Source organism: Zeus faber, assembly GCF_960531495.2.
Source record: "Zeus faber genome assembly, chromosome: 3".
NCBI lineage: Eukaryota > Metazoa > Chordata > Actinopteri > Zeiformes > Zeidae > Zeus > Zeus faber.
In genome coordinates, this window is record NC_137190.1 from 5,755,131 (window position 1) to 5,769,403 (window position 14,273).

At 43.3% G+C, this 14,273-nt stretch overlaps 1 protein-coding gene across 1 annotated transcript; it reads right to left on the reverse strand.

The window, feature by feature from the left end:
• Positions 1 to 2,280: 2,280 nt before the first annotated feature.
• On the reverse strand, positions 2,281 to 14,016 carry dnaja2a (DnaJ heat shock protein family (Hsp40) member A2a). The gene is made up of 9 exons (XM_079998087.1): positions 13,880 to 14,016; positions 12,606 to 12,665; positions 10,204 to 10,433; positions 9,974 to 10,054; positions 9,717 to 9,850; positions 9,298 to 9,494; positions 7,468 to 7,612; positions 6,869 to 6,996; positions 2,281 to 3,574 (listed from the first exon to the last, which is right to left on the reverse strand). The coding sequence occupies exons 1-9, from the start codon at positions 13,955 to 13,957 to the stop codon at positions 3,386 to 3,388; spliced, it is 1,242 nt and encodes a 413-aa protein (XP_079854213.1). The 5' UTR covers positions 13,958 to 14,016; the 3' UTR covers positions 2,281 to 3,385.
• Between the last annotated feature and the right edge of the window lie 257 nt (positions 14,017 to 14,273).

Below are 14,273 nucleotides of genomic sequence, written 5' to 3' on the forward strand. Positions count from 1 at the left end.
GGTTCCCTGAGGAGGGACCACACCTTTTGCTGTGCTGCGGTACGGTGCCCTCCGGGGGCGTTCGGCAGCGAAGGTGAGCGGCGTTTATATACCCCCGAGTGGTGGCGGGACATGAGCGTAGCGCCTTCACCTCCTCTACCTTTCGCCGTGAATGTAGTCTTCTATTGGACTACATGGTCTGTCAGTCAGTCCCATTGAGTATTGGATCTTGCAATGGAGATGTTCGCCTGCATCTACGTAGTTATTTGACGAGTGTGTACATTTAAAAAGCTAACTTCCTCCAATCTGAGAAGTTGATGCTGAAATACCAAGAGAACATTCTAACTCATTCCAATAATTTGCGTATTTTAATTACTCCTTATTCTTAATATCTGTGTTCGATCACTTTGGTGATTAACGGTTCTGACACAATCCTTAATATATAGATTGTTATACAGGTTATTAGAGATGATACATTACTTTTACAACCTTTCACTCCACTCCAACTCCACAAAGAGTTTTAATTCATTGGTATATCCTTGTAGATTACTGACATCATACACTATTGTATTGTAAGTTCTAATGAGGATCTGCAGAAACACTGCAGTAGTACTTTATTAAGTATTATGGTCAGTTATATCAGAGCACTAGATATGAAAATTACTCCAAATACTAATAAATGACTCCTAATACTTCCAGTACTTCAAACTTTGCAACTATAAATGTGAGCTTTGTACTTTTACTTGCATACATGTCTTTCACGACTGCCTGGAGGTTTTCAAAAGTGACCTAGTGTTTTAATTTTAGTATTTAAATTCACCAGTAGTACTAATGCACAGGTACACTCACCTTCCCTGGACGAAGTCTCCAGACACTGCAGAGCTGGAAGAACAAGGATTAAACCAAAAAACACCATCAACTGCTGACCCTGGCCCAGTCTGGGACACAAAAAGATGTTTTTACTCCCAAGTCAAAAAGTCATGGGGTTTCTTCCTTCTCACCCACTCCACCTGGTGTCTATCAATCAATCAGACGCACCCACCTTCCAAAGCTTCCTCCGCCTCTTCATCCACTCAAGATTTTCATTATTATTATGAGCAGTTTAAGTGGTAACCCATAACATTTGTAAAAACAAACAAATCCATTACCGTTTTATATGACTGACCCTTTTTTAATCGAGCACATATCTTTAAGAGAAACATTTAATGTATTTGCATTCTGCAAGTGCTCCTCCATTTGGTGGTTGCAATGGTGGTAGTTGGTCCGCCCTTTGTGCCAAGGTTACAAAGCTTGGACGCGCGAGGAGTGAGTTTGATGAAGCAGCCTAGAGGGGCCAAGGTAAACCCAGATGTCGGACGATTTCCACTTTGAATTTGCAGGTTCTCTTCTCTTGACAAAGCCAGATTTCTTGTGCCGCCTTCTGCTTCGTCCCTCAAGCTTGTTTATTTCAGGCTGTGCAGTGTTGGCTGCTGATTGTGATTTCAGCCTCTTTATTTTGGACAGACATGGTAGTTTGGAGGGCAGCGAACTCTCCTTTTTGGTGTGAAAAGACTGGAATTGAAGTCTGAAGACCCTCTAGGATTGCCGCCATTTCATTTCTCAGCGTCGGCCCCCGGCTTTCTGAAGTGCACCCTCACCGTCAGAGGGGAAAAATGTTTTCTGACATCTTGCAGCTCAGCAATGCTCTTGCATGTTGTTTAAGGTTTTGTGCTTCTCAGGTTTTCAGTCTCCGTAGAAAACAGCAGAATCAGATTGTGCAGCAGAGGTAGACGCTGTGCTGTCCATGACCCAGGCTTTCAAAAGCCACGCGCCGCTCTGTTTACGTATCTGAGAGACTGAGAGTCGACAGCCGCCTCTTTCTTCCAGACCCAAGATGGGAAAGCAGTTATTTAACACTCCTGAGGTTGAATAAATACATTTACATTTTTCCATCACTCGGCTGATCTCCCAGCTAGGAAATCCAGATAGTTGACTCAAAATACAACCTCGAGTTCCACCTCTGAGTACAGCTGAACTCAGAACCACACACACACCAACACTTCAGAGATGCCACTGCAGCTCGCTGCTACTTCTATAGTGTCTTGATTTCATTTTCATATTTTATTTTGCTTCATTATACCGTTACCATTGAGTTATTTCAACTAGTGCTGTGAAGCTCAGTTAGTTTGCCTTAGTTAAGCATACTGTTCATTATTTTCATTTTTGTACAATGCATTGTACTCACATTTGATCAGTTTCTTTAGTCTTCTTACCATTTGAGAGAATCTCAGTAAATGCATTTTAAATTCTTCCAGAAACCACTGCACATCAACTACTTTATTAAGTAGTTGTAAGAGCAAACATCAGTACAGCTTTGAGGAAAATCAATGTGATGTCTTTTTTTCGGGCCATGGCCAAGTTTCCAAAAACACCAAAGAATGGTTGTTTTATATTTGACGTTTTATCAAGCAGCTTTTGTTTTGTCTTCATTATGGGTCTCACACTTGTTTCTTCTACTTCTTAAATCAGTGCAGTGTTAAACACATGATCTCAGCACAGACACGTTGTGGAATTTTGTCATTTGCCACTTTAATGTAATTTCTCTTCCTCTAAATCACCTTTTTGTTTTCTTAACAGCAGCCGAAAAATCTCACCGACAATCAGTTCCACCATATTATACACAACGTCCTGGTTGAATTTAAAATATATAGAAAGGAAAACAAGTAAAAACCTACAAAGTAAAGCCGTAAAAATCAAGCAGATACAAACAAATCCTAAGGACCGCTGATGAGTGGATGAAACCGTGACCGAGTGAGTCCTGGCTCCTCGCTGTCGTCTCCTCACGCGGCTCAGCGGAGTTTCCGTATATGAACATCGGTTAAATTCTTTAAATTAATTCTCGTAAATACTATGAAAATGCAAAACGCACACCGAGCAAACGAGAAACACGTCTTTCTGGAAACTTGTCCGGAGGAGGCTATGGGGGGTGGGTGGAAATATCTGGAAGCGGAGCAGGACACCGCCCGCCCCTGACAGGTTTAACACTAGAGAACTAAAAAGGGAGGAAAAAAAACAAAAATGGCATTCTCAAGCTTTGTGTTGCCACATGTGGTGATTTTATGAATTTGCGGTTAACAAATCGTGTTGGAAAAAACACCCAAAATGAATTACTTTCCAAACAATGTGATGTTTTAAGCTGAGTGTCCATAGATAAATATTAAACCAGAAAACACCCTCGGCTCCACAGATCAAGCTTCTGATTGGTTTCTGGAGAACTCCTCGGCCGGTTAATCTAGGAACCACAAACATGTTTATTCCTGTGTGCAACTCAAATTTTCTCCCAAAGCGGGACAGGGCGGGTTGGTGTGTGTGTGTGTATTTGTGTGCGTATATCTGTGTGTGTGTGTATGTGTGTGTGCGCGCCACACTACTGGTGTGCACACTGCACCCCGGGGCCGTGGTGCCCGCCCTCCTCGTCGGAGCTGTCGTTGTAGGCCTCCCTGCGGCCGCCGGACGAGGAGCTCTGGCTCACGTCGTAGTCCTGCAGATCCACCTCCTCCGTGTCGCCGCTGATCACCGGCGCCTCGGACCGCGACGGCAGCAGGTCCTCCAGCTCCTGAGGGAACCAGAGAGGAAGTGTTAGTGAGCTGGGGAAGGGGGGGGGGGGGGGGGCTGGAGCGACAGCGCAAAAGGGTGCTTTTCATAGTTTAGAATAGGGATGTACCGATGCCATATTCAGAATCGGGGGCTGATTTTAGCCGAAAAGACTGGATCAGATAAAGGACAACATCTTTCAATCCGATAGCATCGTCTGATGAATATCCCCCCGGAATGATACGGTGATATTGTATCCGCGGCTCATTCAGGACGCTGTGAAGTACAGCGGTGGTGAGCTACAAACATGATAAGCACGTGCAGATTGATATCTTAATGCACTGAATTGCGGTTAAAAGTTGCACTTTTAAGTGATTGAATTCAAAGAGTACCTAAATAAAAGGAAGCAGCATTGCCGTACAAGTCATGTTGTGGGCTTTGTGGAAATGGTTTGACTGATTATTTTTAGATGGCTATCATAAGCAAATGACCAGCTTAGCAGTCGTAAAATATCAGATCAGTTTCGGCAGATAGGAGGTTGCAGTACTGGTATGGGGAGTACTATCGTCCCATCCCTAGTTTAAAAGAAATAAAAGATACTCTGACCCGGTTCAATCGTTTCAATTTCCACATGGATATGAAAATTGTAAAATTTATATTAAATACCACCAGAGTCAAAAGAATTATAATTAGGACTGTGATAGTCTTAGACTTCAATTGCCATTAATGATATTTACGAACATGTACATACAACCCAACTATGGGCATTACCACGTAAGAGAAGTGTTTGCCATAGGAACAAAATTTAACTCCAACTGTTTACTTTGTGCTTGTGTCTTTTAGTCTGGGTCTCGTATACACCGATCAGACACAACATTAAAACCACCACTAATAACTACCAATATTGTGTAGCGCCCCCTGGTGTCACCAAAACAACTCTGACCGCTCCCATACGCAGCAAGCTGTGATGCACTGTGTGTTCTTCACCAATTTGTGCTACAGTAGCTCTTCTGTGGGATCGAACCAGACGGGCTGGACCTCACTCCCCACGTGCATCAATGAGCCTTGGGCGTCCATGACCCTGTCACCGGTTCTCCTTCCTTGCACCACTCTTGGTAGGTACTAACCACTGCATACCAGGTACACCCCACAAGACCTGTCGTCTTGGAGATGCTCTGACCCAGTCGTCTAGCATCACAATGTGGTCCTGGTCAAAGTGGCTCAGATCCTTACACTTGACCATTTTTCCTGCTTCCAACACATCAACTTCAACAACTGACTGTTCACTTGCTGCCTAATATATCCCACCCCTTGACAGGTGCCACTGGAACCAGATGAGCAATGTTATTCACTATGTCTGTCACTGGTTTTAATGTTGTGGCTTATCAGTGTATATTCAACAACGTTACCTCTAGTATCACAAGTTCTCAAGCCTAGAAATAATTAGAGTTGCCCCCTGAAAGACGAAAAGTCGAATCATCAGTCGGAAACCTGTCAGCTGATCCTGGAAGTCCAATAGCGTTTTTGGTCAGTCAATGTGCATCATAATGACAATGGCGGAGAGCAGTGCCCCGTTCCACCAAATAAAACATGTAAAAACACTTTGTAGGGACGCCAAACCCCCCTCGTTCCTCTAATGATAACTTAACAATGTTTATTGTGTTTATATTTCATATTTCACACCTCTAACTTTCACCACTGCAGTATTTGTGGTAATTGTCACAGCCCTAATTGTAATAACATTTCTATACAAGACATTCTGAATCTGTTCCGCAAAATATTTTTGTATTGCACGCCAGATGGCAAAACTTAATTTTTTTTCGCAATTCTCATTATGGTTGAAATGTCAACAAATTGATGTAGAAATGAATTACACAGCCCTATCAATCAATTAGCCTTTCAGGAAAACAGAACACACTGCTCTGACTGGATCACACACACACACACACACACACACACACACACACACACACACACACACACACACACACACACACACACACACACACACACACACACACACACACACAAAATACAGCTTGACAGTTACTTCCATTACATCCATTTAATTTCCCATGAGAAACACTTTCAAAATTAGGCAAATTTGGTACAAGATCTGCAAATATTTGACTGGAAGGGACCAGTCACTTACTTGCAGGCAAATGTTCTCTGCGTTTGCAAACATTAAACAAACAAAATAGGTTTTTCAACTGTCTGATTGTATCGGTAGAGATCAGCCTGATAACACCAGTGAAGCTCCCTAAGATGACTGTTGGAAAATTACCCTATTTCATTAGACTAATCTAGTTAAGTGCGTTATCTTAATCTGGTTAGCACCAAATGTTGAACAGGAGTTGTGTTGTAACCGAGGAAGAGGAGAAACTGTTCCTGCTCAAGTTGCTGTGGACTGAGGATGAGAAGAAATGGTTTTACTGAGGTCTAATAGTTATGAGGCCAGACTTAAATTCCTCAGCTCTCCCCTGCTCACAATCCAAGACCTCCGATTGGTTCAAATAATTGGCCAGACCATTTCAACAAAAGGGGCTTATTAAAATGTTCAAGAACCGCTCTGGTCTCATGTTTGAAACTGGAGAGGCACAACAAGACAAGCCATGTGACTAATTTCCCGAGAAAACAGCCGCAGTACGTGGAACACATGCATAGCTCCTTTCATTATTTGGAAAACAACAACTGCAAACCGTGCCTTGCATTTGCTAATCTCACACACACACACACACACACACACACACACACACACACACACACACACACACACACACACACACACACACACACACACACACACACTTATTTGCCTTCCCCTTTATTTGGACTGCAAGTCCTCGATGAGTTCATCCTCTCGGAACAAACTACAAAAATTGTAGATCATCATGTAAAAATATCACCCGTCCACGAAAGACGTCAGTAAATGCGCACAAAGCAGCCACTTCCCCCAGCGTCTGATTAAGTATTGGTCACAAGCTTAGTATTTCACAAATTCAATTTTTTTTTTTATAATTAACGTCGGAGCAGATACAAACATTAACGAAATGGGTTTTATTTCTACAAAAATAAAATTAAATAAAAAATACAAAAGAAAATGCAAAATGATTGGGGTCGGTGGGCAAGTAATGTGGCAAGCCTAATTGGAACTCAAAAATTTGTAATTGGTATCGAAAATGGACCCTGTGTATTGTTCCCTACAGCTATATTTATTATTCGACAGCTCCATTTTTTAACATGTAATGTACCAATACCTTGAGTCAGAATCCTTATACAAGTAAATACACGTGGCCAAAGCCTGCGTCTTTCTTACCGTGAGTTTCTCAGGACTAATCCAGTTGTTGCTGGGGAACTGGACATCGAACTTGATATAAAGATCTCCCTTCTCAAAGGGGTTACGGTACTGTGGCATGCCCTCTCCTCGCACCACCCTCACCGAGCCTGGGGGAGCAAAACACATGGGAATTGGGGAAAACGGCATTAGAGATCTGTTTGGATTGGCTCAAGATCTCATCAGCTGCAGGGGTCGCCACTAGGGGGCTGCAGTGGGCAGCAGCTTACGCTCTGTTGATTGGAGCTTGTCACAAACTCCCTGCTTGTTTAATTTATATTTTTTTTGTCAAGACCCATCTGCATGATTTGGACAGTGATCATGCGTTTTGAGGTCAGCACAGTGTCAAAGAAGTTCAGCTGGGCCCTTGGGTTCTGAACTGGAGCGCAACACATTTCCTTTACGCTCTGTTCGACGGGACAAAGCCGGAGCTGCAGTGGGAACATGGTTCCTCATAATTCTTAACTGTTCATTCTGTCTTATTGTACCTCGTGTGTGTGTGTGTGTGTATATAACTGTCCGTGAACAGTTGCAAAAGAGATCCTGGGATCAATGGTAATCTACCTCTATAGTGGACTCACCTGGCTCGATGACTTTGCCAACAGGATACTTGACAACAATCTGTCTGCCGTCTAAGTGCTTCAGCGTGAACTGGAACCCGCACAGCGCCTCCACCAGGCCGATCTTGTGTGTCATGTGCAGGTCATTACCGTCGCGTTTGTAGGTCTGCGGGACGGAAAAAACAAACGTTCACCTTCAGGTCGGTGTGGATGGGAATGAGAAATTTTAAAGTGCCACATAGTAAGTATATAATAAGATGTCATTGTAAAATTATGTTGGCCAGCATTACCAGTTACCAATTTCATTTTGTTCTCTTTTTTTTGACTCACTTTTCTGTCAACTTCTGCTATTCTGACACCTGAACCTCCTGTGTCCAATAGGAGCCACGTATGCTTTGTTACCCATTTAGCAAAACTATTAGTGAGTCAGGGTTCTATGTAATGTACATTTACTCTTTGCATACAACTTGTCAGATGTTATTTCACATAGCTATGCCCCCTAACCTCAAACGCCTTTCCATTTCAAATCTATGAACAGTTACCAGATCGCCTTCATGATGAGAGAACAGCAACACAGAAGAAAATGCTTTTCAAGTGTCACTCATAGTCTAAAGCCCCGCTTCTTATTAAAGTGGTGAAAAGCTTACGGTATGGGAAAATACAAAACATTGTGCCTTAATTACAATTTTAGAGCTTCCACCATCAGTTACTTCCCCGTTGAATCAGACTTCTTCATATGCTACACTAACAATTCTTAAAATGCTGCTTGTACTCACTCTCCAATAGGGTTGCCTTGGTTATAGGTGTTACATCGTGCTTGGGCATACAGATTACATTACTTGCCCACCACCCCCACGGTCATTTTGCTTTTTTTAAAATAGAAATAAAACCCATTTAGTTAATTTTCACATATCAGCCCTGACATTCATCAAATAAAAAAAAATCAAATTTGTAGAATACAAAGCGCGTAATCAATACAAAGTTGGATGCCGCAAAAGTGAAAGTGGCTGCTTCTTGCACGCACAGCAGAGTTGCAGCACAGGCTGTGGAGTCACATTTCACTTCATACGAGAGAAGAGGAAGAAGGCTCTCGACCTCAGGTCTGACCATCATGCGTAACCTCCGTGCATAATTTGCGCCTGTGCTTAACACCCCTGCCACCAATTGTAAAATGTCTGGTGTTGTGTCATGAGTGTGAATGTCATGAGTTTAATTAGTGGTAAAAATCCCTCACCGTGACATCACTACTTTCCAAAGGTTATTATAATTGAGGGGCACAATTCATTTCCTGGTTCCCCAATGAAAAGGTCTCAAAATTACTTCTCTCCAGCACCCTGTATGAATGAGATTAGGCCCTTCATGTTGACTCAACGGGGCCAGTCGTGTCTAAATAATGCCTCTTCCAGCGTGAAGACCTGTCAAGACAATCTGCCCATCAGTGGTTCAAAGGGGGAAACTGGTCAAGAGACTTGAAGCACCTTGCTGCACCAGCTGTGACCTTATGTTCAAAGCCATTTATACACCCGATGTGCCTCGTGTTTACAATAGCTGCTCCACTTATAGTGGTGTTATCGCCCAAATTCAATCTCAGAATGCAGAACAGCGAAGCTCAAACCTGAAATCAGTTTGTCCAAATATTTGTATGTCCTGTCTATTTCCGAATTATCGGGAGTATAAAAATTTAACTTTATGCCCTCCAAGCATTTACTGTTGACATTCCCTTAAGCTAAGCTTGAATATAAATGGTTGGGGTTCAATTTAATATCTAACATTTTGAATTGCAACCAACTTTTCATTTCATATACATTGAAAACATCTGGGGGGGGGGGGGGGGGGGGGGTTCCCTCCTACCTCGTGTTCCTTCTCCTGCAAAACGAGGACAATGTCTCCGGGTTCGACACCCGGCGCCTGGTCGGCCTCTCCCCCAAAGGTGATCTTCTGGCTGTGCTTCATGCCTTTGTCCACATGCACCTCCAGGATCTTCACCTCTTTCACCACCTTCTTGCCCTCGCATTTTTTACAGCGGTCCTTCTCGCTGATCACTTCACCTAAAGTCGGGGAGAAGTTAGATCAGCGCGACATTTCTGTGGAACGCTATGATACCTTTTTACTTCTGCTTTTCTCTGTCCCTTATCTGAATTAACACACGGCCACAATTCAAGTTTATTATTACAAGCAAGCTATAAAATAAAAAGAACTTCACACTTTTAGTGACATTTTAAGCCTTTGTCAACTCCATTTAACAATTGTTGCTGTTTGAAGAACCTCACCTTCTCCGTTACAGTCTGTACACACAGACTGCATCTGTTGGACCATTCCAGGAGCAAGCTGTCTGATCATGATGCGCATGCCACGCCCCCTGCAGGTCACACACTTCTGTACGGCGCCGGTCTTGCCCCCCTGCCTGCAAAAAGTAACAGACACACAAACAAGTTGAAAGAAGTTGTGACCAACAAGCGTCCACATTTAACAGTAACATGGGTCTTTTTGCAAAATAGCAAAAACATTTGTGAAAAATACAACTTACCCATTACAAGTGCTGCACAAAACATTCTTGCTAAGTTGTAGTTTGGTAGTTTTCCCGTTGTAAAGGTCTTCCAGGGAAACTCTGTGAAATAAGATTGTCGTTAATTTACCGTACAGCGAAGAACAGTTTTTCAGCTTAGACTTACAAGCCGCCAGTATGTACTCAATATGCACCAACAACACATCACATTACTGAGTTAAAACACGCAGGCAACCACAACAAAAACGTACTTGAGTGGATGCACCATGTCCTCCCCTCTCCTCCGGCCTCCATTGCGGGACCGACTCCCCTGGCCTCCCATGAAGCCGAACAGACCGCCACCAAAGATGTGGGAGAAGATGTCGTCCATCCCGGCGCCGCCCCCGCCTCCTTCCCGCAAGCCCTGCTCCCCATAGCGGTCGTACAGCTCCTTTTTCTCCGGGTTGGTCAAGACTTCGTATGCGAAGCTGATTTCCTTGAACTGTGGAAATTTAAAAAATGTAAGAGACGGGAGAACCTGGTGAGATGTGACTCAAAAGATATGTATGGATAAAATGAGAAGAAATTAAATCAGACAAAAATGTTTGTTGAACTGAAGATCACGTAAATTCATATACAGTGGTGCCTCGACTTACGACTACATCTACTTAAAACTAATCCAATATACGGGTAGCGATAGTCGCGAAAATTTGTATCGACTTGCAACCGACTGCTCGATTCCCATTGAAACCAAGAAGGAAACCCTAGAGAAATATGAGTGTGGTGTGCGCGTGACTCAACTTGCTCCTGAATATGGCCGCACGGCTTCCACCATCGCAACCGTCCTTAAGAAGAAGGAAGAGTTCAAGCAGGCTGATGTTGCGAAGGGCGTTAAGCATCCTGACGAAGTTGCGGCCAAAACTACTGGATGAAGTTGAGAAGTTGCTGCTTACTTGGATGAATGAAAAGCAGTTGGTAGGAGATCCAGCCAAGAAATTCTTGGTGAAAAGGCGACTGTACAACGATGTAAGGCAAAAAACTCCCGGGATTTCTGAAGAGGAGTTGTTCAAGGCTAGTCGCGGCTGGTTTGATAAGTTTAAAAAGAGGACGGGAATTCACAGTGTTGTTGCTCACGGAGAGGCAGCCAGTTCAGATAAGGCGACAGCAGAAGAATACCTTAAGGAATTCGAGGAATTCATCGATGAAAATCGCTTGGTGCCGAAGAGTCAACGATGGTTGACCATAAACCCATGAAAGACCGTCTCACACTTTGTGTTTGTGCGAATGCGAGTGGTGACCTGAAGATTAAGCTTTGTTGGTCCATCATTCCGAAAATCTGCGCGCATTCAAAAAGTACAACATACAGGAGAATAAACTTGACGTTTATTGGAAATCCAATCCCAAAGCCTGGGTCACTGGCATTATGTTTAGGGAGTGGATGAATGAGGTTGTTTGTCCAGCAATCAAAATGCACCTTCTGGAAAATAATCTGCCTCTCAATGCCGCAGTTTTCATGGATAATGCATCCTGTCATCCTCCAGAGCTTGAACTTGGGTTGTGTGAGGAATTAAGCTTCATGAAAATAAAGTTCCTTCCTCCCAACACTACACCGTTACTGCAGCCTATGGACCAGCAAGTTATTTCCAACTCCAAAAAACATTTTACAAAAGCCCTCCTTGAAAGATGTTTTGACATCACGGGAAGCACCAACCTAAGACTTAGGGAGGGCTTTGAGCCGGCACAGGAGGAACAGGAGGTTATGTAGAGCATTGTCTCTATAAGCAAGGACCCGGGCCTTGAAATTGACGAAGACGACATAGAAGACCTGGTAAAGGAGCATGACGACGAACTAACGACGGAGGAACTCCAACAGCTGCAAGGAGAACAAGTGAGGCAGCTGGAGAAAGAGGTTTCCTCGGAAGAGGTGGTAGAGGAAGTGATATCAAATGCCGATTTACGGTCGTTCTTTCAGGGTTGGGAGAAATTTCAGGAGTTTGCTAGAAAACATCACCCAAATAAAGAAGTGGTAAATCGTCAACTTAATTTGTGTCATGATAATGTTGTTGCATATTTTAAATCCATCCAAAAGCGTAGGCAAAAGCAAGTGTCAATTGAACGCTACCTAAAAAACAAGTGAGGTTCAAAGTTGTGTAGAAAGGCCAAATGAAGATGTGATGAAAGAAAATAAATCTAAAAGTTAAAAATGGCAAAATGTTAATGAGGGGGCTTCAACCTCCTCCTCCTCCATGCAGCAACCCCTCATCTCCTCCTCCACACTCTTCGTCTCCAGTATGTCGTCACAAAAAAAAAAAGGTAAGGTGCCTATTTAAATTAAGTTATTTATTATTTTTCATAAGGCTTACTTATTGTTTATAACTTCCAGTACGGTTTAATGTGAAAAAGGTTAAAATCGAGTGTAAATGTATTATGTTTAGATGCATGGAACGAATTAGATGAGTTACCATTAATTTATATGAGAAAAATTGCTTCGACATACGACTGTTAACATACGACCGTTCTTATAGAACGAATTACAGTTGTAAGTCAAGGTACCACTGTATAAGACAATTTAAGGCCGTTGCGTTTGTAAAGCGGAATTTAAGAGGTTTCAAGGTTCAACAGACACCCTGTCGGTAACTTTTAGTTCCCACTTAGTGGATTATTCATCACTCACCTTGTCGCCAGCATTCGGATTCTTGTCAGGGTGATATTCTTTGGCCAATTTGCGATATGCCTGGAAACAAAGAAACGCACGCTGTTCAAACCACTATGGCGCAAGAGGGGATTACAACCGTCAACCTCACAGCAAGACCAAGGAATAAGCTCAAGCTCAACATGCTTTATTTGTCAAGCATTACACAAGTACGGTGCAGTGAAATGATAAAAGGGCAACTCTAAGTACTGTACAAAACAAAGTAAGTAGAGCAATTAAAAATACAATCAAAGCCAGAAAAAAGATATACAACTGGCAAAAGTTTTATGATATTTTATTTACATATAAAAGCTAAACATGAATAGAAATAAGTCAATTTATAAATTGCTGTATCAAAATACATAGCAAAACATATGCACGTAAATGAGCGGGGCTCTAGTTAACCATCAGTGGAACACGCTGGGTTGACAATAACTATGAGAGCACAGCATTCAATTTGCCAATGGATATAAGAATGGAGGAAAAAATTCGTCATAAAAACCCCACAGTTCAAAATGTCGGACACCTCCAGTAAACATGTGAGTTCACTGGCCCCGGTGGATAATGATGAAAACATGTATGAAGCGGTTTTATCATTCATCACAAATAAAAAAAACCACACATGTTTCGGAATTAATAATATTGATGGGTGTCAATGATACATGTCAATAAACAATAAGTAAACCTCCCGTAGCTGACTAAGTACTTAAGAGTTTGACCTCATGGTTGACTATTTTAAACCCGTACGAATCACACCCTCATGACAAAGCCCCGTGCGTGCGATTGTGCGTCTTTAAAGATTCGTGACATTAGACCGTTTAACCTGACCGTTTTCCAGCCCAGGACAACAACAGCAACTTGTGCTAAGCTAACTGACACGCTAACATTAGCATCCAGATACGAGCCGGGATTTAAGCTGCAGACCGCGCCTTGTTCGGCCACCTGGGCCGGCGCCGGGGGCAGAGTCCTCGGAAAAACAAACAAACAAACAAAAAAAAAAAACCCCACGAAGAGACACAACCGCCCCGTGTATCGAAACGCGTGACTCCTAACACGCGGGCCCGACAGGCACGGACACGGAGGCCGGCTAGCCAGGTTAGCCCACGTCGGAGCTAGCGCTGGAATTAGCATTAGCATTAGCATTAGCCAGACGGAGCCGTTTCCTGGTTCAACGTGAAGCCGGACCCGGCGCAGGGACCGGATCCAACCGCTTCGTTCGTTTTTTTTTCCCCCTCTTTGTTTCTCGCACCGTTTACCTTTTTCAGCTCGTTCTCGGTGGCGGTCGGGGAGACGCCGAGTATGTCGTATAGTTTGGTGTCGGCCACATTCGCCATGGTCGCGGTGTTGTTGGTGGAGGTGGTGGTGGTGCTGACGGTGGAGGCTGCGAGGGAGAAGAGCCGGCGGAGAACTGCTGCTGCCACTTCCGGCTGCCGCTGCTTCCGGTGGAGCGAGGTGCAGATGCCGCCCCCTGCAGGACGCCGCTCGCAACGGGCTGATCACAGGTTCGGCGCTTACTTTTTATATTTTATATATATATTTTTTAAATTGTATTTCTTATTTCTCGTTTCTTATTTTAAAACGTACATATTTTTTTTTTATTATTCTACTTTTTTAAGATCTTCTATCAACCGAGTCCCCCTCCACTGGCAC